Source organism: Bos taurus, chromosome 25, assembly GCF_002263795.3.
Source record: "Bos taurus isolate L1 Dominette 01449 registration number 42190680 breed Hereford chromosome 25, ARS-UCD2.0, whole genome shotgun sequence".
In the NCBI taxonomy this organism is placed as follows: domain Eukaryota; kingdom Metazoa; phylum Chordata; class Mammalia; order Artiodactyla; family Bovidae; genus Bos; species Bos taurus.
In genome coordinates, this window is record NC_037352.1 from 163,237 (window position 1) to 186,566 (window position 23,330).

Here is a 23,330-nt window from a genome sequence, read left to right on the forward strand (position 1 = left end):
CTGCAGGGGGGCCACAAGCTGTGGCTTGTGTGTAGTTCTCTTCACATCTGCTCAGAAAGGCAGTGGACTCAGAACCAAGGTCTTCCTATCTCTGAGCTCTCCTGTAGGACATGGCACGAGGTAGCTGCTGGAACGCAGAGTCATAGTAAACACCGAGATTCCTCTTTTCTTTTTTTTTTTTTTCGAGATTCCTCTTTTCAAATGTAGCCACGTGGGCTCCTCCAGGAGCCCAGCGATGCCATGTGTAGGCTGCTGAGCCACTGGGCACAGGAGGAGGCCCCAGGCACTGGTTCAGGCTCTTGGTGCACAATCTACAGCCTGCATTTGGGGGCTCCCACTCAGTCGTGCCAAGAAAGCAAAGGGAATTGTAAGCAAACTATGTGAACACAAGAAGCCGGACAGAGTGGTAAGAAAAGGGATGTGGAGGAGGGGGCAAGGGTAGGTGTAGCCTGGGGCCTCATGGGGATCTGGTAGCAGGCAGACAAGCCATCAAGGCCTGTGCAGCAGCATGGGGTCCCAGTTGATGGGGTCACAAGGAGTTGGACAGGATTGAGCGACTGAGCACTAGCAGAGTAGAAGCTGGGCCCGAAAAGGGTCCCGAGCAGCTCGTACTTGTATCCTCAGGGCAGCTAACGGTTTGGTGGGGACACTGAGGAAAACACTGTGCCTGTGTGAGGCTTATCCGGCCCCTCACACAGATAAGGCCACACCACACACTGGACTGCAACTCTGAGACCCCACCCCGCCTGCGACACGAGATAGATGCGCCCCCAGAGCCCAAGGCCCAAGGCAATCACACGGGCCTTTCAACAAGCGCTTATCTTTCACATCCCAGACGGCACAGGATGCAAGCTCACCCCCCACCTCACATCTCAGCATCCAAATTTCAGTCCCTATCCTAGCGTCCTGCTGTGGGCTCGCACCAGTCACCCTTCTCCCTGCCCCAGGCCAGAGACCTCCGAAGCCAGCCCTGCACCCTCTGTTCCCGCACACAGGGCCAACACTGCGCATGACCCAAGAGGGCTAGGTGGGCTCCTGGAAGCCCACACTGACATTTCCAACACAGGTGCACTTTCTGGAAAGGACTGAAATTCCCAGGATACTCGTGGGCAAGTCTGTGGGCCCAGCCCTGCTCTGGACAGGCAGCGAAGAGCAGGGCAGAGTCCCCAGCACCCCCAGCACTGCCACAGGTCAGGAACTGCTTGGCAGACACTTCTTCAAGCCCCACCACGGGATCCACATGCTGAGCACAGACGGCTAGGGGACATCCCCAACCTCGGGGGATGCTGTCACTGAAGTCACCAAGCTACAAGGGGACACACAGGTGCTGGGCAAGCAGCGGCGGGCTCCGCGGAGTCACGCGGCAGCAGCGGCTCACAGACGCAGAGGTCCTGGGGCATAGGGCCTCCAGGCCACACCGCACACAGGACTGCAGTCAAAGCGCTCAGTCCAGAACGCCCCTGTGCAAAGCCCCAGCCCAGCCTCAAACCTCAACCAGACCTCAGCTTCAGGCCTCTTGCTTCTGCTCTGAGAAAGCCCGTCCCGGGGCCTGCTGGCGAGCCTCCACAGAGAAAGGGCTGCGTGCTCCCTACCACCTGCCTTCTTGCCCCTCGGTGCAGCCCGCCCTGCAGGAGCAGGGTGGGTCAGGCTAGACCCTCACAGCCTTCCCACTGGGTCAGAGCCGATGCCGTCAGCAGGTGGGGACAGGGGAGGACACGGATGGTCTGGGATTCCTATGGGAGAAGCACTGGGCGGGACCCAGATCACAAGACTCGGGCCTGGAAACAGGGAGGGGGTCATCTGGGTTCAGGAAGGAGGCAAAGGGCTGAATGGGGGCCCGGGAGCTGCTCTTGCTGAGTGCTGACTCCTGTCCTTGGGACTGCTGCCACTAGAGGGCGCTGGGCTGCCTCAGCGCTGGGCTGCCTCAGCTCCGGGCTCGCCGGTCCAGCACGCCGCGAAAGCAGCTGTCAACTCTCGAGGGTCAGCATCCCAACACAGTTCGAGCCTAAGAATTCACAGCTCATTGTTTGCTCAGAAACATACTGTCTGGCTCTGGATTGCTTTTTACTGTAAGCCCACGCTGGCCTGGATCTAGCGTGCAGTTTCAAGGGACGCTGCTCTTATGTCCTCTGACACCCTGAAGTCATCGAAATAAAAACACGGAAACAGCAGCCACTCTGTGCATCCCTGAAGACAGCTCTCCCTCCCACCTAAAGGCACCTGCGCCCCCAGGAGGAAACAGGGCCAAAGCAGAGCGTTCACAGAGAAGGGTACAGGGGTGGGCCCAGGTGAAGACGTGCACACCTGCGTTCATATCGGCTGACCTGAGACACCATCCACCACCCACCGTGGTCGGCAGAACCGGAAAGCTCAGAAGACTGTGTGTGGCAAAATCAGGTGCTGCTGAGAGGTGGGCAGACGCAGCCACAGAGGGCAGTACCTCCGTGACACACACACCTGACTACTTAGCCGGCAGTTTCACTTAGGAATTTCTCTCAGGGATGCACGGGCACCCACAAAAAAACACACACGGCTAAGCCGCATGTCCTTCAGCAGCAAAAGCTGGAGCCCATGAAGCCCCAGGGAGGCGGCAGGCAGCTGGGCAGCAGAGAAGTCAGTCCTTATTTACCAACAGACAGATGTCTAAGTTGCACGTGGAGGTGAGAAGGTACAGGGCAACCGCACACGCAGTATGCTCCGGGGTCACCCTCCTGTGCGCCGCGCCCTCAGAGGGGCACACAGCACGCAGCCACCTGACACATCCTGCCTCCGGGACGGGACCAGTGAGGGTCTAAGGAGAAAGCAGCCCAGCGCCCTTTCAGACCTGACCGACAGGGGACCTCTTCAAAGGCTTAAGCTAAATAACAAAAGGACAATTACCAAAACATCACAGTGGTTAACACTGGGCGTGGGATTACAGACCGTTTTATTTTCTTTATACTTCCCTATGTCTATAATAAATACATAATACTGGTGAAATCAGAAAAAAACATTAACATTAAAAAAAAAGGAGGGGGGAATTCTCTGGCAGCCCAGTGGTTAGGACTCCACGCTTCCACTGCAGGAGGCCAGGATTCAATCCCTGGTTGGGAATTAAGCTATCACAAGTCCCACAGTTCAGCCAAAAAAAAAAAAAAAGAGAATTCATGGGGAAAAAGAAAACTTACATGGAAAAAGGAAAGGATGTGGACAAACCACCATCTCCAGAGGGGCTCTGGCCACAGCTCTCAGGTCAAGCCCATCTCCAGTGGGGAACACGGTCTCCTGGATGGAGGAGGCCAGGGCAGGGAAGCTGGTGGCGAGGGGAGGTGAGGGGGCAGTGCCCCTTGTGCGCCCCGTCCAGCAACATGCCGGTCCCCTCAGCCCCGAGAGGCCTCTGGTGAGCCCGCTTGCCAGGTGCAGAACAGGAGAAGCTGCCAGCCAGCGGCACTCACCCAGGACTGGGGTCCCACAGACCCAGGGCCAGGGAGCAGTGGTCAAAGCCCCGTGGACACGCTTTAGAAAGAAGAGTGCCTGCCTTGCTTGTCCACACTAAGAGGTGGTGCTGAGCTGGGGTTCCCGCCATGTCTCCACTGCCTGCTGCCCATACACTGAGTGTCCCAAACCCCCAAGACTAGAGCTAGTCAGGGGAGCAGGGCCAGCCCTAGACCCTGAGCCTCAGTCTCCTCTTGGGTGCGGCAGCCACAGTGACCTCACCTGAAGAAGGCAGGCCTGGAACACGGTAGGTGCTGTGCTCAGTCAGCGTCACCTTGCGTTCTAGGCCCCCACACAGCTTTCTTCAGGTCCATTTTCTAGTCAGAGCAAAGTCTGGGGGTGCCGTCCCAGCCAGGCACCTTTCTGCCCTCCCTCCATCTCAGGCAGAGCGGGGAAGTGGCACCCGCCTTGCGGAGGCCCTGGGCAGGAGGCCACTCGTCTTACCTGTCATAAGCGTCCTTGAGGTCCCTGGCCAGCTTGCACTTGGGCAGGATGTGGTGGAATGGGGACTGAGGCCCGTCATTTGCTGCAAGAGTTGTAACACAGGGGACTCAGAGCCTGCACAGCACAGAGCTCACACAGGCCAGATGGCAAGTTTAGGCTAAGAAGGACTTTAAGTGACTGTACACCAAACATCAGGACGTTGCCCAGTGGTCCGCACCACCATCTTCTGGATTTCCCGACCGCTGGCCCCACCTGACTCTGCAAGTACAGGCGTCACGTAACATCTAACAAAAAATAGATGTACTTACATTGAACTTTTAAAAATCCCGGTGAAAAAGTCACAAACTCTTAAGAATGTTTTTAAAAGATAAAACTTCTGGATTGTTATTAATAATACATAACTGGGGAAAATAAATGTATTACACATTTTGACAACTGTCAAACATCAAAAACAAATTTTTCCAAGTGGCACATTCTCATGTACTTTTGCTTATAGCTAAAATTAGCCCAAGTTCACTGGCAAGTGTAGTCCTGGTTTTCTCTTCTGCTATGGAGGTGCTGACCTGAGAAGACAGAGGCAAAGCCTATGACAGAGGGGGCATCTCTCAGCTCTGAGATGCTGACAGTGCACCAAGGCCTCAGGCGGGTCCATCAGCAGATACTACTTTAATAACTGGCCAGCTGACAGCTCGATTGGGCTCCCCTTCAATTCTGCTGAAAGCAAAGAAGAGGCCTCCTTCCAGCTTGACGCTGCCCTTCCGCATGCCTCCCACCCCAGGGAGACTGCCCAGCAGGACCAGGGTGGTACCTGACCTGCGGGAAGAGCCATCATGCGGGGTCTGGGGGAGGGGGACAATTTGGGCTGGGGAGCCACTCTCGGAGCATCAGTTCGGGAGCCTGGGTCTTGCTGGGACCTTTGAGGGTCTTGCTGAATGCCCAGGGCATGCTCAGTCCAGCACAGAGCCCACCAGCCTCCGTATTCTGGAGAAGCCACCGGCGCGCTCACCGTCAGCCGTGGCGGACACCTCGTCCTGCAGCGCCAGGATCAGCTTGGCCTCCCGCGTGAGGTACTGGCAGCGGCGCTCCTCGTGCTGCAGCACGGTGGCGATGCGGCGGGAGAGGGTGTGCAGACAGCTGATCACCGACGGGTCCGCGTGGGCCTGCAGGGCACCCCAGGAGGACATGCAGCATTGCTCAGACTGCAGAAGAGCCCTCTCTGGGTGTCCCGTCCTGGGTCCCCTCGAGGGCCTCTCCCAGCAACACCGGTCTGCGCACGTTCCACAGTGGGCATGGAGCTGCTGCCCACACGGCAGCACAGATGGCCCTGTGGGGTCCCCAGTGGGGAGGGACAAGCACGCAGGTGCTTCTAACAAGTGAGAGAGGGTCCCACACTCAGGGCCCCAGGCCAGCACATCCAGGGAGGCAGGGGATGTTCAAGAATGCAGTCCAGGCCTGGCAGGAACAGCCCAGTGACACAACGGAAGGCCCAGACCCCGCCATCACGTGCGCGGGGACCCAAGGTCACAGGCTTCCATCTGAGAAGAACAAGGGCCCTCCCTCACCCATCAGCCCACAGGTCAAGTGCTCAGAGTAAGCCTATGGAGAGCAGAGCCCAGGGGTGTCTACGGTCTCCAGGGAGCGGCTGTGTGAGAGCTCAGTCACACAAGCACACAAGTAACAACAGGGACACAGCGTGAGACACAAGCGTTGGGCCCACTGCTCAGTGAAGACCTCTGTCCTCAGAGGAAGCGCTCTTCCTGAGAGCTGGCTAACAGGTCAGCAGGCACCAGGCCCCCGCACATCCCTCTGCACCCCTCTGTTAATCCTGGCACCTATCGGGGGCCACAGCCAAGCCAGGCCTGCGCACCCGCCCAGGCAAAGGGTGGGGCAGGCAGCTGTGAGGTCTGTGAAGATGCCCCCAGAGCTGATAACCACCTGCCGTGACTCAGCACCCCAGGAGCCGACAGGGAGGCTGAGTCATCCCGGGTAGAGGTGGGAGGAGGGGAGAGTGGCGGCCCCGATTAGAGCCTCCGCTTGGCCCCCCCTCCTGTTTATCTGCAGGCACGGCCCTCGGCAAAGGTCCACAGCCAGGCTCCTGGGCCAAACCTTGACCTAGACAAAGTAAACACCTTCATCACCTGGAGCTGGGGACACTCTAGCCCCTAGCAGATCCACATTCACAAGCAGAACTCACCCCCGGCAGCACACCTGTGCGGCGAGGGGCTGAGGGCTAGGTCCACGCCGGGCCCCTGCAGACCACAGCCCTCCCCACATCCAGGAGGGCCCCTCAAGGGTCCCCAGAAGGTCACGGGATAGAGGGTCTGGGTTAAGTGTGTACACAAGTGCCTCAAATCAAAATGTTCTGCCTTAGATTTGAGAAAAATCTGTGTAAAAATCTTCCTCCCAGCAAAGCAGAGGGAGGAGAGTGACCTGGGCACATGGTCACTCCCTGACCCCCCAGCACACGCCTACTGGCTGGGGCAAGACGGTGCCACAAATCGGGTGCCCAGGGCTGCTCACTCACACTCCTGGGCGAGGCCCACATGGACGAGTGTGTCTAGGTGCCCCGACTGGCTGCAAGGCCCGGCCCGGCTCCAGGTGCCTGGAGAGCCCAGGCTACATGGGGTACACCAAGAAGGTGACCACTGAGGAGGCGCCAGCCCCGAGTGGGGCTCTGAGAAACATGCCCTCCCTGCAGACATGATGTGAAGCAGCATGATGTGCAGAGCATCGCCAGTGAGACTGTCTCACCCGTGAAACTCCCACCAAACAGTCAGGCCCTCAGAGCAGATGTACAGTTTGCAGGAGACACAGGGATTGTCTGCACAGAGACAGGTCTGACCATGGACCCGTCCACGGGATAAAGGAGGAGAGAGTTCTAGATGGAGAGGAGGGGAGCGTTAGAGGCCTGGGCACACAACCCCCCATGCTTCTGTGGGCTGGTTTCTGGTTTTCACTCCAGTTTAGACAGGCAAACAGGAAAAAATGCTGTGACGACTGGGACACGTTTCCATGAACTAGACACTAGCTGCTACCTACATAAGTTAGTTCTGTCAGGTATGGTGTACAACAGCTGTCCCCTCTCAGAGACGCTTCCTGAGGTATGTAGGGGTGAGCAGACAGGCGCTCTGAGACCTGTCCTCCTCAGCCGGGGAACGGGGTCGGGCAGAGGAACCAGGGGCAGAGGCAGCAGCCGTGGGACCTGAGACAGGGGCACAAGGGTCATCAGGCTGCTGTCTCGAGCCCAGGGCGTGCTGAAAACTTCAAAGCAAAAAGAGTGTACATTTTTATATGACTACAGAAAAGAGGAAATAAAACCCGTCCACTCTTTACCTTGCGTTCAATTTCTCCCACTGCTCACATCACTGCCTCTGTGCTCTGAAGTCCTACGTTGCCCTGTCTCCTGTGGCTTTAACCTGGGAGGGACCCACCCGCTCGCTCCAGCGTCTGGCCTCACCCCCATTCTCACTTGCAGTGGCCACAGAACACGCTAGTGCATAAACTACTACCCTGTCTAACTGTTCTCCGGCCACTGGACAGCAGGATTATCTCCAGCCTGCTTATTATAAAAATCCCCATACACTTTAAAATCTGCCTTTTTCCCTGACTGCCGCGCCCATGGGAGTCACACACTCAGCTATCACATGCCGCTGCTCCCAGAGATGAGGGCCTGCCTGCAACATCCAGGGTGGGGCCACAGCGGCTCCTCACACCCCCGCCCCTCAGGGGCTATCAGAGTTGACGGGTGGACAGCACTGGTCGTGGTTTCGGTCTGTCTTCATCACTGAGTTCTTTCTGTGGATGTCTGCAGTGCATAATGAAATAAACGATAAAAAGACACTGAACAAGCCCACGCCACCCAAGTGCACGAAGCAGAAAGCAACGCTTCCCCTCTGGGCACCTCCAGCCCCACAGTCACCAGCAGGGACCACTGTGTCTAACTGGCACCTCTCCACTGATCAGCAGGGGGGCAGTTTTGAGAATACAGCTCCCTTCAAAACGAAGAAAGCTTTTCTCCAGCATTATTTTGATTCTGAACTCTTCAGTGAGATCAAAAAAGCCTTGTGGGGAAAACACTCTGAGACTCAGAAGGCAGCTGAGGTGGCAGGTCCTCTCCTGCTGGAATCACTCCCGCCACCACCCAGGGAACAAGGCACACTGCCCACTCCTTGTCACCAAGGTACAATCATTCTCTCTGACACTTCTGTACGAAAGCCACCTGCAGCTCACGTGTGCCGACCAGGAAGAATGACTGGACTCGCCAGTGAAATCTGCTGGTGGAGGAGTGCCATATTTAACTGAACACATGTCTCCTAGATTTCAAAGTTCCTTCACAACACCAGCCAGCCCTTACCCACGAGTGCTTCTCATGCTTACTGAGATCCCTTGTATTCTGAGAGCTCTGTGCTGTGCTCAGTCGTGTTCAACCAGGCTCCTCTGCCTGTAGGATTCTCCTGGCAAGAATGCCAGAGTAGGTTGCCATTTCCTCCTCTAGGGGATCTTTCTGAACCAGGGATGGAACCTGCATCTCTTGCACTGGCAGGCGGTTCTTTACCACTAAGCCACCTGGGAAGCCCTTTGACAGCTTTACCAAGAAGAAATTTCCTCTAACTAGTGAAAGCAAAACTTCAGACAGTGCTAGGAACTGCCTCAAGAAGTAATTAGGCTTAATTATAAAACAACCCAACATAACAAATGCTGAGAATGTAGAGAAATTGGAACCCTCCTACATGGCTGGTGGGGGTGTAAAATGGTGCAGCTGCTGTGGAAGACAGTCTGGCAGCTTCTCAAAAGGTTAAACACTGAGTCACCACATGACCCAGCAAGTCCATTTCTAGGTATGCGCCCAAGGGAAATGAAAACATGTGTTCACACAAAACTTGAACATAAATGTCCTTAACGGCATTTTCTTACAGCCAAAAGGTGGAAACAACCCAAAAGTTCACCAGTAGATAAAACAAAGTATGATCTCCTTTCAGTGGAATATGATTGAGCCATAGAAAGGGAGAAAGTACTGATCCATATTACAACATGCATGATTCAATTAAAAGAGTATTTAAAAAACCCTCAAGGACCTACTGTACAGCACAGGGAACTATATTCCATATCTTACAATAATCTTTAATGGAAAGAATCTAAAACAGAATATATAAATATGTCAGTCACTTTGCTGTACACCTGAAACATTATATATCAACCACACTTCAATTTAAAAAAAAAAGATTATGAAAAACTGGATGAATCTCAAAACCATTACATTAAGTGACAGAAGTCAGACATCAAAGCTCACATACTGCAGGATCCCTTTCATGTGAAGCACAGAAAACAGGTAAATCCACAGAAAGAGAAAGCAGATTGGTAGTTCCAGGGCTGGGGGAGGAGAGAGCATTCGGAATAACTGATGTCCTTTTGGGACGATGACAATAGGGTGGCAGTGATGATTACACAACACTGTTACCAGATGCCACCAAAATGTCACTGTAAAATGGTTAAGATGATATGTTTTACGTACATTTTACTTTAAAAAGAGGGGAAGGATGAAGCTAGACTCTTCCAGCACCCAGAAGGGGCTAGTGCTGTGCCCAGAGTGGGCTGAGTTGAGTGAAGGACGCAGTCACCGGAAATGAGTCACTGCCCCTCCACCCCTCCCTGAGCCCCTCTTCCAACCCCTCCTCCTCAGCACCTCCTTCTCCCCCTACCCTCCCCCGTGACCCCCACCCTTCCCCCAACCCCCCTCCTCCCTGATCTGCTCTTCAGTCATTTACACTCACCCTCAGTGCAAACACCACATTGAAAAGAATCATGGTGGGAGCCTCCCTCTTCGGGGACGGGTCAGTTTTGGAGACCTGTGAAAGGGGCACAGTTCTGTGAGTGAGAGCCAACACCTGCCAGGAAAATCACTTGGAGTGATCCCACCGCAGGCAGGACAATGCTCCAGAGTACTTGGAACCAGAGGAGAACCAAGCCCGAGGCCTCTGAGAGGCACCCAGAGTCTGCACAGCAAGTGCATGCTGCACGGACAGACGGTCACGGTGGAGAAAGGAGCAGAAGAGTGCTGTGACCCAAACAGACAAGACTGCCCCATCACCTCGAGTGAGCTGGCTGCCCGGAGGAGACGGCAGGGGCCACTGGGGCACCAGCCTGCCCAGGGCCCAAGCACCAGCTGCTGACAAGCGTCACCAGCAGGGGCAAAGGGATCCCTGGGCCACCCATCAGGCCCGTCTCCAGCCCTGTGCCTCCAGTTCTGCGGGCAGGGTGGCGAGGGGCTGCCAAAGGCCCCCACCCCACCCACAGGCCACCAGTGAGGTGGAGCAAGTGTGGGCAGGGCTGGTGCCCCAGGGGCCATGTCCCCACCGTGTCCCCTGCCCTGGCAGCTCCTGCTGTCTCAGAAGCTCTCCTCCAGACAAGAACACCTGAGGACCATACCCCAGGCCCTCACAGGATTTCTGGATCATGTGTGTGTGTCACTTCAAAACCCTTCAGAATCCCAGGGACACTGGTGTTGCTTCTGCCTGCATGCAGAGGACTGACTGGCAGTTCCGGTGTGCCAAATCCCCTTGGGTAACAGTGCATCCAGTCTCCATGGAGAACACACAGAGCACGCTCAGGACGACAGTGAGAGCTAAACTGATAACACTATTGGCTAGGACTTCACTTATGAGCAAGAAGAAATGCTTGCCCTGCTTTATATAAAGCTCAAGGGTCTGACACACTGCTGACCTCCCTCTCTTGGCTGCCCCCCCGAAACAGACATGGTATACACAAAGAGGAAGGCCGCGGTCCAGAGAGACTCCAGATGCAAACAGCAAAAGCTCCGGGCAAGGACTCAGGGCCTACGAGGAGGTGCAGGTGGGCAAGCACCGGACAGCTCTGCCCTCCACAGCCCCAAAGGCCACGGAGCCAGGGGCCCGCGCCTGCCCGGGAGCCCGTACCTGGCCCAGCGTGTGCTGCAGCAGTGTCGGGTGCCCAACAAACCGCACGTTATCGATCTTCAGTTCAAACTTCTGGCCACACATTTCAGACTTGGTTGCCAAAATTGTTGCCAGAATGACATCTGAAAACCTTAAAATTTAAAAAGACAGTGGAGTGAAAAGAGTTAACTGAGAGCCACAGCAGCAGGCCCACTGCCCTGGGTGGGGGCGGCACCGCCGACCAGGACCGGGAAGCTTCCACCTGACAGCTGCCCTTCGGAAGCAACCCCCAGGGTCAGGGCAGAGCTACAAGGCGAAGGTGCGAGCGGTCCCGCAGGGCATGTGCTGCCACCCTGGCCCCCACCCAGGCAGGAGGAGAGAGGCGTCTGCCCTCAGGAAGGCTGCGGGCGCTGGCAAGGCCCTGAGGAACCTTGTTAAGGCTCGGAGGCCGGGGGTGGGGGTGCGGGGGGGGCTCCTTAACGGGCCCAGGGGTGCAGGGCCCCCCACCAAGCCCCCAGAGGCCGGCCCCTCGGTGCTGACTGAGGCCCAAGGGGATGCACGCATTGGAGCCTGTGAACCGCTTTCATCCCAGGGCAGCTCCTGGGCCTCCCACACCCTGAACACGTCACCCTCCAGCTTTTATTCGGGAAAAAACATTTCAGACACACGAAATACGCAGATCCACTAACTGCGAGGATGGAGGGACAGACAGAGACGGAGGCCACGGAGGAGGAAGGGCTGGTGAGAGCTGGCTGCGGGCTGGCAGCATGGCCCCTTCCCTCCTGCCCGGGGTGTCGGCATGGGGGCGTCACCACAGGGGAGAGAGTGCAGGGCAGCCTTGTCTCCAAGCCCGGGCCCGGGGCCTCCGCTCTGCAGACACAGACGCCCCATGTCGAACGTAGAGCCAGAGGGCAGCAAGGCCTGTGCTCATCCCCCCGCTGGGGAAAAGCCTCTCTGGCATCCAGGTGGGAGGACAGGCTGTGCGCAGAGGGCTCCACAGGGGCCACTGAGGACACAGGCCTCACGAGCAGCGGGGCTGGTGGTAGCACCCCGGGCCTCTCCCAGGGGCCGCGCTCTGGGGGGGCACCTGCCCCGAGAACCCTTGCCCCCAGAGAAAGGAGGGCCGCACACTGTGCGTGCTGCTGCTGCTGCTTCCACTCAGCTACGAAGCAACCAGACACCACCCGGACTCAAGGGTCCAGGAAGGGGCCCCGCGGTAGCGGCTGCCTGTGCGCGCCCAACACTGGGAAGAGCATAAATGAGACCAGCAGCCGAGTGAGTCCTGCAGAAACCGCTGAGGCCCTGGGCGGGGTCACACTGGCGTCCAGTCTTCCTCCAGGACTGACACGGGCCTCTAGGCACGCTCGGTCACCTGGGGCCCCCAAACGAACCAGACACAGAGGGTCTGTCAGCGCGGGCCGCCGCGCCATTCGCAGTCAGGGCTGCAGTCGGCCCTTCCCGCACAGACACTGTCAGAGATGTTTTGGAAACACGGAGCCTGCAGCCCGGCCTCGGCCCCCACTGTGGGGCCTCGTTCCCAGGAACACAGCCTTCTGGTGAGTCAACCAGACACGGGAGACTCTAGGTCTTTCTTCAAAACCTCTCGATGGCTCACTCTGCCCGGGAAGCCATGCAGGGGCCTAGAGACCGGAGAGGACGTGGGGAGGCGGAGCCTCACTGACGCGACTGCCCCAGCATCTGGCCCAGCGCCCGTGCCTCCTGCCCTATCTGAGCAAACCCACCACTACTCCGGCACCCTGTGACTCAGGACACCACAGGACAGATAGGAGAGCACCACCCACCGCCCAGAGACTTCACTTTTTACTGTGATATCAAAAATCTCCTCCAAAACCTCTGCTCTGCCATGAAGAGCCACAGACAGGCCTGAGCCCTGGCCTCAGCCTCCCGTCCAGGAACCTGAGTCTGCCGGGCTGTGGGACAGGCCCTGAGACTCAGAGGCAAGCAGCAGTGGTCTCACGCACGTCTATAAGCCTCCAAATCCCAAGGCCGCCTGAGAAGCACTCCCCCCACCTGGGCCCAGAGAGCAAAGGTCTGCAGAGGGGACCAACCGCAAAGTCAGGTGCTGCTTCAAGTAAAAGCCACCCCTCAACCCCCGGCAGACACTCAGGGAGACCCCTCTGCTGTCTGACTGCTCTGCTTGTGTGGGCAAGTCTGGCCCACACAGAAATCCACTCACCAGAGCTTAACACTACAGGTTTATAATGAGAAAAACACCTGAGTGGCTTTATACAGGAGAAGGCAATGGCACCCCACTCCACCACTCTTGCCTGGAAAATCCCATGGGCGGAGGAGCCTGTAGGCTGCAGTCCATGGGGTCCCTAAGAGTTGGACACAACTGAGCAACTTCACTTTCACTTTTCACTTTCCTGCATTGGAGAAGCAAATGGCAACCCACTCCAGTGTTCTTGCCTGGAGAATCCCAGGGACGGGGGAGCCTGGTGGGCTGCCGTCTATGAGGTCACACAGGGTCAGACAGGACTGAAGCGACTTAGCAGAAGCAGCAGGCTTTATACAGCATCTGCTGATGTAACATGCACAAAGACAGCTATGTCATGAGATATGGGGTCAGGCGATATAATAGTCATAAAAACAAATTGAAACAAAAAGTGTCAGTATTTGTTTGGTTTTTTTTCAGGCCGCGACATGCGGCCTGCAGGATCTTAATTCCCCAACCGAGGACTGAACCTGGGCCCCGGTGAAAAAAGCCCCAAGTCCTTACCACTAGACCATCAGGGAATTCTCTCAATATTTGTTTGATGTTTCCAAAATTTACAAAAATCCTTTTCCCTTGTTTTGATGATGAGAGGCATGGTAAATATTGATATATTTTAATACACTAAAATAATTGTTATAAAAACTAACATTTCTGCAATAACTTAAGAAATTAAAAAAGAAAACACATTTAGAAAGATGAACCAGCGCAGCTGGAAGTCAAACCAAGACCGTCCACTCTGAGACACCTGGAACAGGGCATGTTCTCGGGCCAGTCCAGAAACAGACAGCGGGACAGCATGGAAGGGCATGCGACTCTGCCCTCGTTCTCGGGGCGCCCAGGTGCGCTGCGCACCTCCAACCCCGGGGGTGCCCTGTCAGGGACAAGAGGTCCCCCTGTACTCCTGCCTCCTAGAGAAGTGTCATATAAAGCCCACGGGGACATTTTAGTGTGTGATGGGCACAGGGCAGCATCCAAGCCCGAGTGCCACAGGGGACACTCAGCCCTTGGGACAGACCTCACAGACCCCTCTGAGAGATGGAGGGGCGATGACAAGCGTCTCTCTTGGGAGGGGCAGGTGGGGGAGACAAGAAACCCTGCTTCCACTTGTCGAACACCCTCCCAAGGGCACAGCGCCTGCCGGGAGGAGGGGGCATTTGAGAGCACTCAGTCCCAGAGGTCCCTGGTGCCAGCCAACCTTGTCTGGGCGCTCAGGTTCAGAGCACTAGACAAGTCCAGGTGCAGAAAGGGTAGGGGCTGCGGGAAGCCTGGGCTCTCGCGGGGCAGTGAGTCTTTGCACCCAGCAGTCCACCCCCAGCATCGAGGGAGACCAGGAGTCCAGAATAAGCAAGGAGAAGGCGGCGGGAACTGGGACAGAGGTGGGTGGAGAAGCCGTGGCCACCCTGTGGCCAGTCACCTGCCGGCTGGAGGACTCGCTCACTGCGACGGGACCAGGGCCATCAAGACCACACTGATTCTGAAACTCATCAAGAGTTACAAGATCACAATTAACACGGCGCTAAGGTCTGGCAGAAGTACCACACTTACACTAACCGCTGAGGTCAAGACGACACCACCTGCCACACAAGAAAGAACAGAAAAACACTCTCCCGACATGGAAGACTTACCGCCCAGTCCTCCCAGGAACGCTCAAATCCTCACGAGTGAACTCAGCTGGGCAAGGAGGGTCAGTTCCCAGAAGCAAGAACAAGGCCGAGGGCCCGATCAGAGTGCAGCAGCGCACGCACGCGCTGGATGCCTGCACGGCGCTCAGTCTTTCTGCCCAAACACGTCAAGGAGCTCAGACAAGGCCCCACAGGTGAAAGGCTTATGAGAACCGCACAACGCCACCAAGTATCTCAGCCTCAATTCCTGAGACCCTGTGGCCGCTGCACAGCTGACCTCCCTAACAGGAAGACAGCGTCTTTTCTAAACTTGACCTTCAGGCCTTAAGAGAAAACAGACAATATCCATCTTCTTCACTCCCTACTTGTCGTCACAGGTGGCCACTGAGAACCTAAAATGTGGCCAGTGCAACTGAGGAACTCAGTTTCTACTTTTATTTGATTTCAGTCCATATCAACTTAAACGGCTAGCCAGTCAGGACAACCCTGGGCAGCACAGCTCTGCACCCGCACTCCTGTGAGACCAGCCACCACCACACTCAGAGGGGACCGTCAGGCCCGTTAACACAGCTTCAATCTGGCAAACAGACAAGCAGGAACACACTGCTGGTTCCAGAAGAAAAAGCCCCTCTGAGAACGACAACCAAGGAAAACAGGGAGTGAGTGTGAGGCACATCACTGCACTGCTCTGGGGAGACATCTGAGCTGGGTGGGGGTCCTCTGGGTGCCAGGGGCAGAGCAGGAGCTTGGCAGGTCTGTAAGACAAAATACAGCCGGGCCCCAGGGCATTAACCTGCACCTCTGATGGTGTAGGGGCGCGGAGCAGGGTCAGCAGGTGCTACAGTGTGCCGAAATCACCAACAAAGGCATTCTTACGTTCAGTGAGCCTCTGCAGAGACCAGCTCTCCCTAGGCAGCAAGCCTGTCTGGCATCCTGACTGACCCACAGTGTCTTATGCCTGTCCCCTGGTTTCCTGTCTTCATTACACTAAATGCAGAATGGATTCCCCAGAAAACATCCTCCCAGTCATTTTACTGTAAGCCTCTGAAAAGTCACTGCAGCAAACAGGTCCTGCCGGCCCTCCTCCCAGACTGTTCCAAGAGCTCTTTCTGAGTCTTCAGTGGGCTGAGCCTCACATCCGCAGAGCTTGAAGGAAGGCAGGCAGGTGGCCAGCCCTGCTCTGGACCACCTGTGACACAGGAGGAGGGGGCCAAAACGCACTCAGTAGGTGTGCAGTGCAATACGCCTTTCTATGCGCCTCACAGCCAAGAGTCTGTTTCCAGGCGCCACTTTAAAGGACAAGACATCCACAGGCCTCGATGTCAAGCAGAATGACCCACAGGATACCCAGCAGCCCCCACATCCCTGCCTCCTCCTGCTGCTTCCAAAACCCACCCCCTTCAGAGCCAGTCGGCGGTCATGCCAGAGGCCCCCACATTCTCACAGAAGAGAAGAGAAAACACACGAGGCGATGGCAGGCGCCACGTCAGAGAACCTAGGGAGACGACACTAACACCTCACACAGCCAGGGTGCAGGCTGGGGCCCACAGATGCCTTCCCATGGATATACTCTCACGCAGGACTCGCAGGTCACGATCTTGTCTCCTTCATCTGGGACTATACCATTATTTCTTAAGCTTTAAAATGAATGTAAGAAGGCAGATGTGGCCATTTCTCAAGGTTGCCACCCTGAGAGCACTTCCCAGAGAGAAGTGGGGAGCATGCCCAGAAGGAACGGGAGCTGCTTTCCTCTGGGCCCTAAGCCCAGGTCACAGCAGCACTGGCTCTCAGCTCGCCATACCACCCGGACATGCTGTGCTGCACCCAAGCACCCACATTCAACCTCTGGACACGAGCTTGAGGACGAGGGTCCAAGGACAGCACCAGGGTCCCCTCCTCCGTGCTCCTCTCATGGGATACAAACATCCCGTAGGGACATGCTCCCATCTAGTCTCCAGCCTGTCCCACCAACCACACAGCCCACAGCAGGATCATGGAACCGAGTCACAAAGAAAGCCGGAGACGGGCACCACAATCCCATGTCAGTCTGCCTGAAACACCCACCAAGTGGAGAAGAGGAACTGGGCTCCTGAGGGGGGAAATGTCTGGGTCGACAGGGGGCCGGCGCCCACGGAGCGGCTGCAGAGCCCGTACCTGGGGTCCCCATCCTGGTCTTCAGCATGCTCTCCGGCACTGTTGACAGCGTATCTGCTACGAGGCTTACCTGAGTGAAGGCAAAAGGAGAGAAAAGCTAAGAAAACAGGACCCATCCACATATGGGAAGGTTGTGGAACCATTAAAAGTGATGGTTTCTGCTCTAGGATTAGAATTAATACTGTTTCAATGGCCATACTACCCAAAGCAATCTACACAGATTAATGCAGTCTCAATCAAATTACCCATGACATTTTTCACAGAACTAGAACAAACAATCCTAAAATTTATATGGAATCACAAGAGACTCAGAGTTGCCAACCAATCCTGAGGAGAAAGAACAGAGCTGGAAGAATAATCCTCCCAGACTTCAGGCAGCACTACAAAGCTACAGTAATCAGAACGGTGTGGCACTGGCACAAAAACAGCCCCAGGGACCACTGGAGCAGAACAGAGCGCCCAGAGACAAACCCGCACACCTACGGCCAACGATGCTCAACCACGAAGGCAAGAATATTCAGTGGAGGCGGGCTCCTCAGCAAGTGACCTTGGGAAAGCGGGACAGCTGCACGAAAATGAATGAAATTAGAACACTTCCTCACACCACACACGAAAGTAAACCCAGAATGGCTGAAGGAACTAAATATAAAGACACAACACCATACAACTCCCAGAAGAGAAGATAGGGAAAGCCTTCTGACACAAATTGTAGCAATATTTTCTTAGGTCAGGCTCCCAAAAGAAATAAAAGTAAAAATAAATGGAACCTAATCAAACTCTTAAGCTTTTGCATAGCAAAGGAAACCACAAACAAAATGAAAAGACAACCTACAGACTGGGAGAAAATATTTAGTGATACAAATGATGTGACCAACAAGGCTTTGTTTCCGAAGTATACAAGCAGCTCATATAACTCAATATCAAAAAAACCAGTAACACAATCAAAAATGGGCAGAAGACCTAAACAAACATTTCTCCAAAGCAGACATGCAGATGACCAACAGGCACATGAAAAGATGTTCAACATCTCTAGTTATTAGATTGGTGGTTCAGTCACTAAGTTGTGTCCGACTCTTGCAAACCCATGGACGTTAGCCCGCCAGGCTCCTCTGTTCATGGGATTTCCCAGGCAAGATTAGTGGAGTGGATTGCCATTTCCTTCTCCAGGGGATCTTCCCAACCCGGGGATCGAACCTGGGTCGCCTACACTGCAGGCAGATTCTTTACCAACTGAGCCATCAGGGAAGCCCATTTCTCTAATTATTAGAGAAATCCAAATCAAAACTACAACTACACCAGTCAGAATGGCCATCATCCAAAAGTCTACAAAGAATAAATGTTAGAGAGGGTGCAGAGAAAAGAGAATCTTCCTACATTGTTGGTAGGAATATAAACTGGTGCAGTCACTATGGAGAACAGCATGGAGCTTCCTTAAAAAGTTAAAAACAGAGTTTTTGATTCAGCAATCCCACTCCTGGGCATATACCCAGAAAAGACAAAAACTCTAATTCAAAAAGATAAATGCACTGCAGTGTTCATAGCAGCATTATTTACAATAGCCAGGAAATGGAAGCAACCTAAGTGCCCATCAACCGATGAATGGATAAAGAGGATATGGTACACATATACAATGAAATTTTGTTGTTGTTGTTCAGTCACCAAGTCAAGTCTGACTCTTTGCGACCCCATGGACTATAGCATACCAGGATCCATGGGGTTCTCCAGGCAAGAATACTGGAGTGAGTTGCCATTTTCTTTTCCAGGGGATCTTCCTGGACCAGGGATCAAATCCATGTCTCCTGCATTGGCAAGAAGATTCTTTACCACTGAGCCACCAAGAAGTCCTACAACGGAATGCCATTTTGCAGCAACATGAATGGACCTAGAGATTATCACGCTTAGTAAAGTAAGTCAGAGAGAGAAAAATATTATATGATTATCTAGAATATAGATTATGTAGAATCTAAGAAATAATACAAATAAATTTATTTACAAAACAGAAACAGATTCACAGACACAGAAAACAAATATATTAAGACAAAAACCCAAAAAACAAAAACAAATATATATTAACACATATGTGGAAACAAGAAAAATGGTACAGATGAACCTATCTGCAGGGCAGGAATAGACACACAGATGTAGAGAATAGACATGTGGTCACAGTGGGGACAGGGGAGGGTAAGACAAATGGGGAGAGTTCAGTTCAGTCGCTCAGTCATTCCGACTCTATGTGACCCCATGAACCGAAGCCCACCAGGCCTCTCTGTCCATCACCAACTCCCAGAGTCCACCCAAACCCATGTCCATTGAGTCAGTGATGCCATCCAACCATCTCATCTTCTGTCGTCCCCTTCTCCTCCTGCCATCAATCTTTACCAGCATCAGGGTCTTTTAAAATGAGTCAGCTCTTCGCATCAGGTAGCCAAAGTATTGGAGTTTCAGCTTCAACATCAGTCCTTCCAGTGAACACCCAGGACTGATTTCCTTTAGAATGGACTGGTTGGATCTCCCTGCAGTCCAAGGCACTCTCAAGTCTTCTTCAATACCACAATTCAAAAGCATCAATTCTTCGGCCCTCAGCTTTCTTTATAGTCCAACTCGCACATCCATACATGACCACTGGAAAAACCATAGCCTTGATTAGACAGACCTTTGTTGGCAAAGTAATGTCTCTGCTTTTGAATATGCTGTCTAGGTTGGTCATAACTTTCCTTCCAAGGAGTAAGTGTCTTTTAATTTCATGGCTGCAATCACTATCTGCAGTGATTTTGGAGCCCAGAAAAATAAAGTCAGCCACTGTTTCTACTCTTTCCCCATCTATTTGCCATGAAGTGATGGGACCAGATGCCATGATCTTTGTTTTCTGAATGTTGGACTTTAAGCCAACTTTTTCACTCTCCTCTTTCACTTTCATCAAGAGGCTCTTTAGTTCTTCTTCACTTTCTGCCATAAGGGTGGTATCATCTGCATATCTGAGATTATTGATATTTCTCCCAGCAATCTTGATTCCAGCTTGTGCTTCCTCCAGCCCAGCGTTTCTCACGATGTACTTTGCATATAAGTTAAATAAGCAGGGTGACAATATACAGCCTTGACGTACTCCTTTTCCTATTTGGAACCAGTCTGTTGTTCCATGTCCAGTTCTAACTGTTGCTTCCTGACCTGCATACAGGTTTCTCAAGAGGCAGGTCAGGTGGTCTGATATGCCCATCTCTTTCAGAATTTTCCACAGTTTATTATGATCCACACAGTTAAAGGCTTTGGCATAGTCAATAAAGCAGAAATAGATGTTTTCCTGGAACTCTTGCTTTTTCGATGATCCAGTGGATGTCGGCAATTTGAACTCTGGTTCCTCTACCTTTTCTCAAATTGGGAGAGTAGGATTGACAAATATATACTGATAGCTAGCTAGTGGGAAGCTGGTATACAGCACAAGGAGCTCAGCTCAGTGCTCTGTGATGACCTAGATGGGAGAGGGGGCTGGTGGAGAAGTAGAGGTCCAAGGAAGAGGGGATATTATGTACACATAAAGCTGATCCACTTTGTTTTACTGAAGAAACTAACACAACATTATAAAGCAATTATACAGAATATCTTTTGAAAAGACAATAAATGTTCCACAGGAAAACAAGACACTCCTTTTGTTAATAATCTTGGACAGCAGAAGGCCTTTCTATGCAGAACAAAACTCAGAAACCACAAAAAGACTGAAAACTTGACTCCATAAAAATCAAAACTCAAAAGGCAAACTGGCTAAGAACGTACAGCTTTGTCACAAAGGCCTATTTTTTCCTAAATATATTAAAAGCTTCTTCAACAACAAAAAAATCAAGCAATCCAAGAGGAAATTAAGCAAAGGTTATGAGTAGGTTCTTAACTCAAAAGGAAATCCAAATGACTATAAAAACAGGAAAACATGCTCACTCTCAGTCAGAAGGCAAAAGCCCATTAAAACTACTATCGGATAAAAGTTTTCACCTATCTCATGAACAAACATAGAAAAATCTGATCTATTAAAAATACATGGCTCAACACAACAATGTAAAGCAATCTTCCTCCAAATAAATAAATTTTAACACATGACTCACTATTAACCCGAGGATCCAAACATTTTATTTCTGGGAACTGATCATATATTCTGCAGAACAAAAAAAACATACATAAAAGACATTCACACTGCTAGCAAAAGACTGCAAACAAATGTCCGTCAACAGAGGACTGGATGAATAAACCATAGTAAGTTCTTCCTATGATTCTGACCATAGTTTTAAATCTATATCAAACATGTAAAGTGAAAATGAAAACAGGGCAGAGTGTGAACAGCGTGTTCACTTGTGCTTAGAAAATAATGTACGTATATGCTTGCATTTACACTTAAGATTCTAGAAAGATGCACAGGAAAATGGTAACAGCATCTGACCCTACAAGGGATGTGCGTGGCTGAGGGTCAATGAGAGGAAAGAACCACCTTTTCATAATCTAAACTCCTCTGGGCCTTTAAAACTTTTTCCATGTTTACAAATTTTAAAATAATTTTTTTAATTAATTATAAATTGAACATCCACAATAGTGAAAAACCACAAGTAACCTAAATGTCCATCCGCAGGGAAAGAGTATGTTCCTACCAGGCAGCTGTGCGCTACACCAAGAGGGAGGTGATCCGTCTGCTAGGCAGAAAAAAGCTTCAAGACAGACGGTTCAATGGAAAAAAAAACAGCGACTGCGAACATCCTATGTGTGGGAGGGGGAAGAAGCCCAAAGTAATAAACTATTTTTCTGTGGATATATATTTGGTGTCTATGTTCAAGAGGAACGCTTTTCAAAGTGGTTATCGGGGGAGGAGCAGCAGAACTGAGGGGAAGTAGCCAAAGAAAACTCCGATGTCCCTGCATTTCGTAACTTCATCCTAGCTGAATACATTCACATTGTGGCTTTATCCCAGGTAAAAGTCTACAGAAACCGATGAAACGTTAGCAACAGTGATTTGACATGTTTAAACTATGAGTGATTCTTTTCCTGCTCCTTTTTACTTTTCTATACTTCCCCAGCACTCTGTGATGAGAAGGCACCGCCAGTACGGACACAACACGGTAGCCGGCTTCCCCGCTCACAGCGAGGGAGGCGGCGCCCGGCGCCCACTTACTCTTCTGGGACGCCGAATGCTCCTGGCTCCTCTGGAAAGGGTACCTGAACAGCAGCTTATTGCCCCGGCTCCCCGAGCTCACAAGAATCACGCTGATGGGGCTGGTGTTGTCCCCCATCCTGCCGGGAGCCCGGGGAGGGGTCGGCCCGGGGCCTGGGTAGGGGCCCCGAGGACGTCGGGCGGGGGAGGGGCCGGGACCCGGGACCCAGCGCCTTGAGGAGCACGGGCCGTGGACCCGGCGGAGGCGGACGGGTCTGGGGAGAGGGGCGGGTGGGGCTCTGAGGAGGAGCGGCCCGGGGGGGAGCTGAGGACCTGGGACCCAGCGCCCTGAGGAGGGCAGGCTGGAGGCGGGGCGCCGAGCGGAGCCAGACCCACCGAGCCCACGGGCCCGTCCCGCACCCCACACTCGCGAGAGGCTCGCGAGACTTCGCGACAGTATGAGGCAAACTTGCGGAAGCACCCTGTACGCAGACCGGCGACCTCTGCGCAGGCGCAAGCTGCCGTGTGCGCAGGCGCGACGCTGGCTCTGGGCGCTGGGCTTATCCCAGTGCCGGCGGCGGCCTGCTTCTGGCCAAGGGAGCCAGCGGCAATGCAAATAGAAAGCTGCCTGGCCTAACTTTCTGGCTCGAGTTCGGTTCAGTTCAGTTCAGTCGCTCAGTCGTGTCCGACTCTTTGCGACCCCATGAATCGCAGCACGCCAGGCCTCCCTGTCCATCACCAACTCCCGGAGTTCACTCAGACTCACGTCCATCGAGTCCGTGATGCCATCCAGCCATCTCATCCTCTGTCGTCCCCTTCTCCTCCTGCCCTCAATCCCTCCCCGCATCAGAGTCTTTTCCAATGAGTCAACTCTTCTCATGAGGTGGCCAAAGTACTGGAGTTTCAGCTTTAGCATCATTCCTTCCAAAGAAATCCCAGGGCTGATCTCTTTCAGAATGGACTGGTTGGATCTCCTTGCAGTCCACGGGACTCTCAAGAGTCTTCTCCAACACCACAGTTCAAAAGCATCAATTCTTCGGCGCTCAGCCTTCTTCACAGTCCAACTCTCACATCCATACATGACCACAGGAAAACCATAGCCTTGACTAGACGGACCTTTGTTGGCAGTAATGTCTCTGCTTTTGAATATGCTATCTAGGTTGGTCATAACTTTCCTTCCAAGGAGTAAGCGTCTTTTAATTTCATGGCTGCAGTCACCATCTGCAGTGATGTTGGAGCCCAAAAAAATAAAGTCTGACACTGTTTCCACTGTTTCCCCATCTATTTCCCATGAAGTGATGGGACCAGATGCCATGATCTGGCTCAAGGGATGTGTCTAAATGTGCCTTTCTTTGCTGTAAAAG

The 23,330-nt window shown here is 53.2% G+C and overlaps 1 protein-coding gene across 1 annotated transcript in view; it reads right to left on the minus strand.

Annotated features, from left to right (window-relative positions):
* Nucleotides 1-22,185, minus strand: part of NPRL3 (NPR3 like, GATOR1 complex subunit) — a 32,970-nt gene extending 10,785 nt beyond the window's left edge. Inside the window, exons 1-6 of the mRNA NM_001206315.2 lie at nucleotides 21,988-22,185; nucleotides 16,842-16,911; nucleotides 10,851-10,980; nucleotides 9,690-9,764; nucleotides 4,925-5,078; nucleotides 3,919-4,000 (exon numbers count right to left, since the gene is read on the minus strand). Coding sequence (NP_001193244.1) covers nucleotides 3,919-4,000; nucleotides 4,925-5,078; nucleotides 9,690-9,764; nucleotides 10,851-10,980; nucleotides 16,842-16,911; nucleotides 21,988-22,105 — 629 coding nt within the window. The 5' untranslated portion in view covers nucleotides 22,106-22,185. The remainder of the gene's footprint in view (nucleotides 1-3,918; nucleotides 4,001-4,924; nucleotides 5,079-9,689; nucleotides 9,765-10,850; nucleotides 10,981-16,841; nucleotides 16,912-21,987) is intronic.
* Between the last annotated feature and the right edge of the window lie 1,145 nt (nucleotides 22,186-23,330).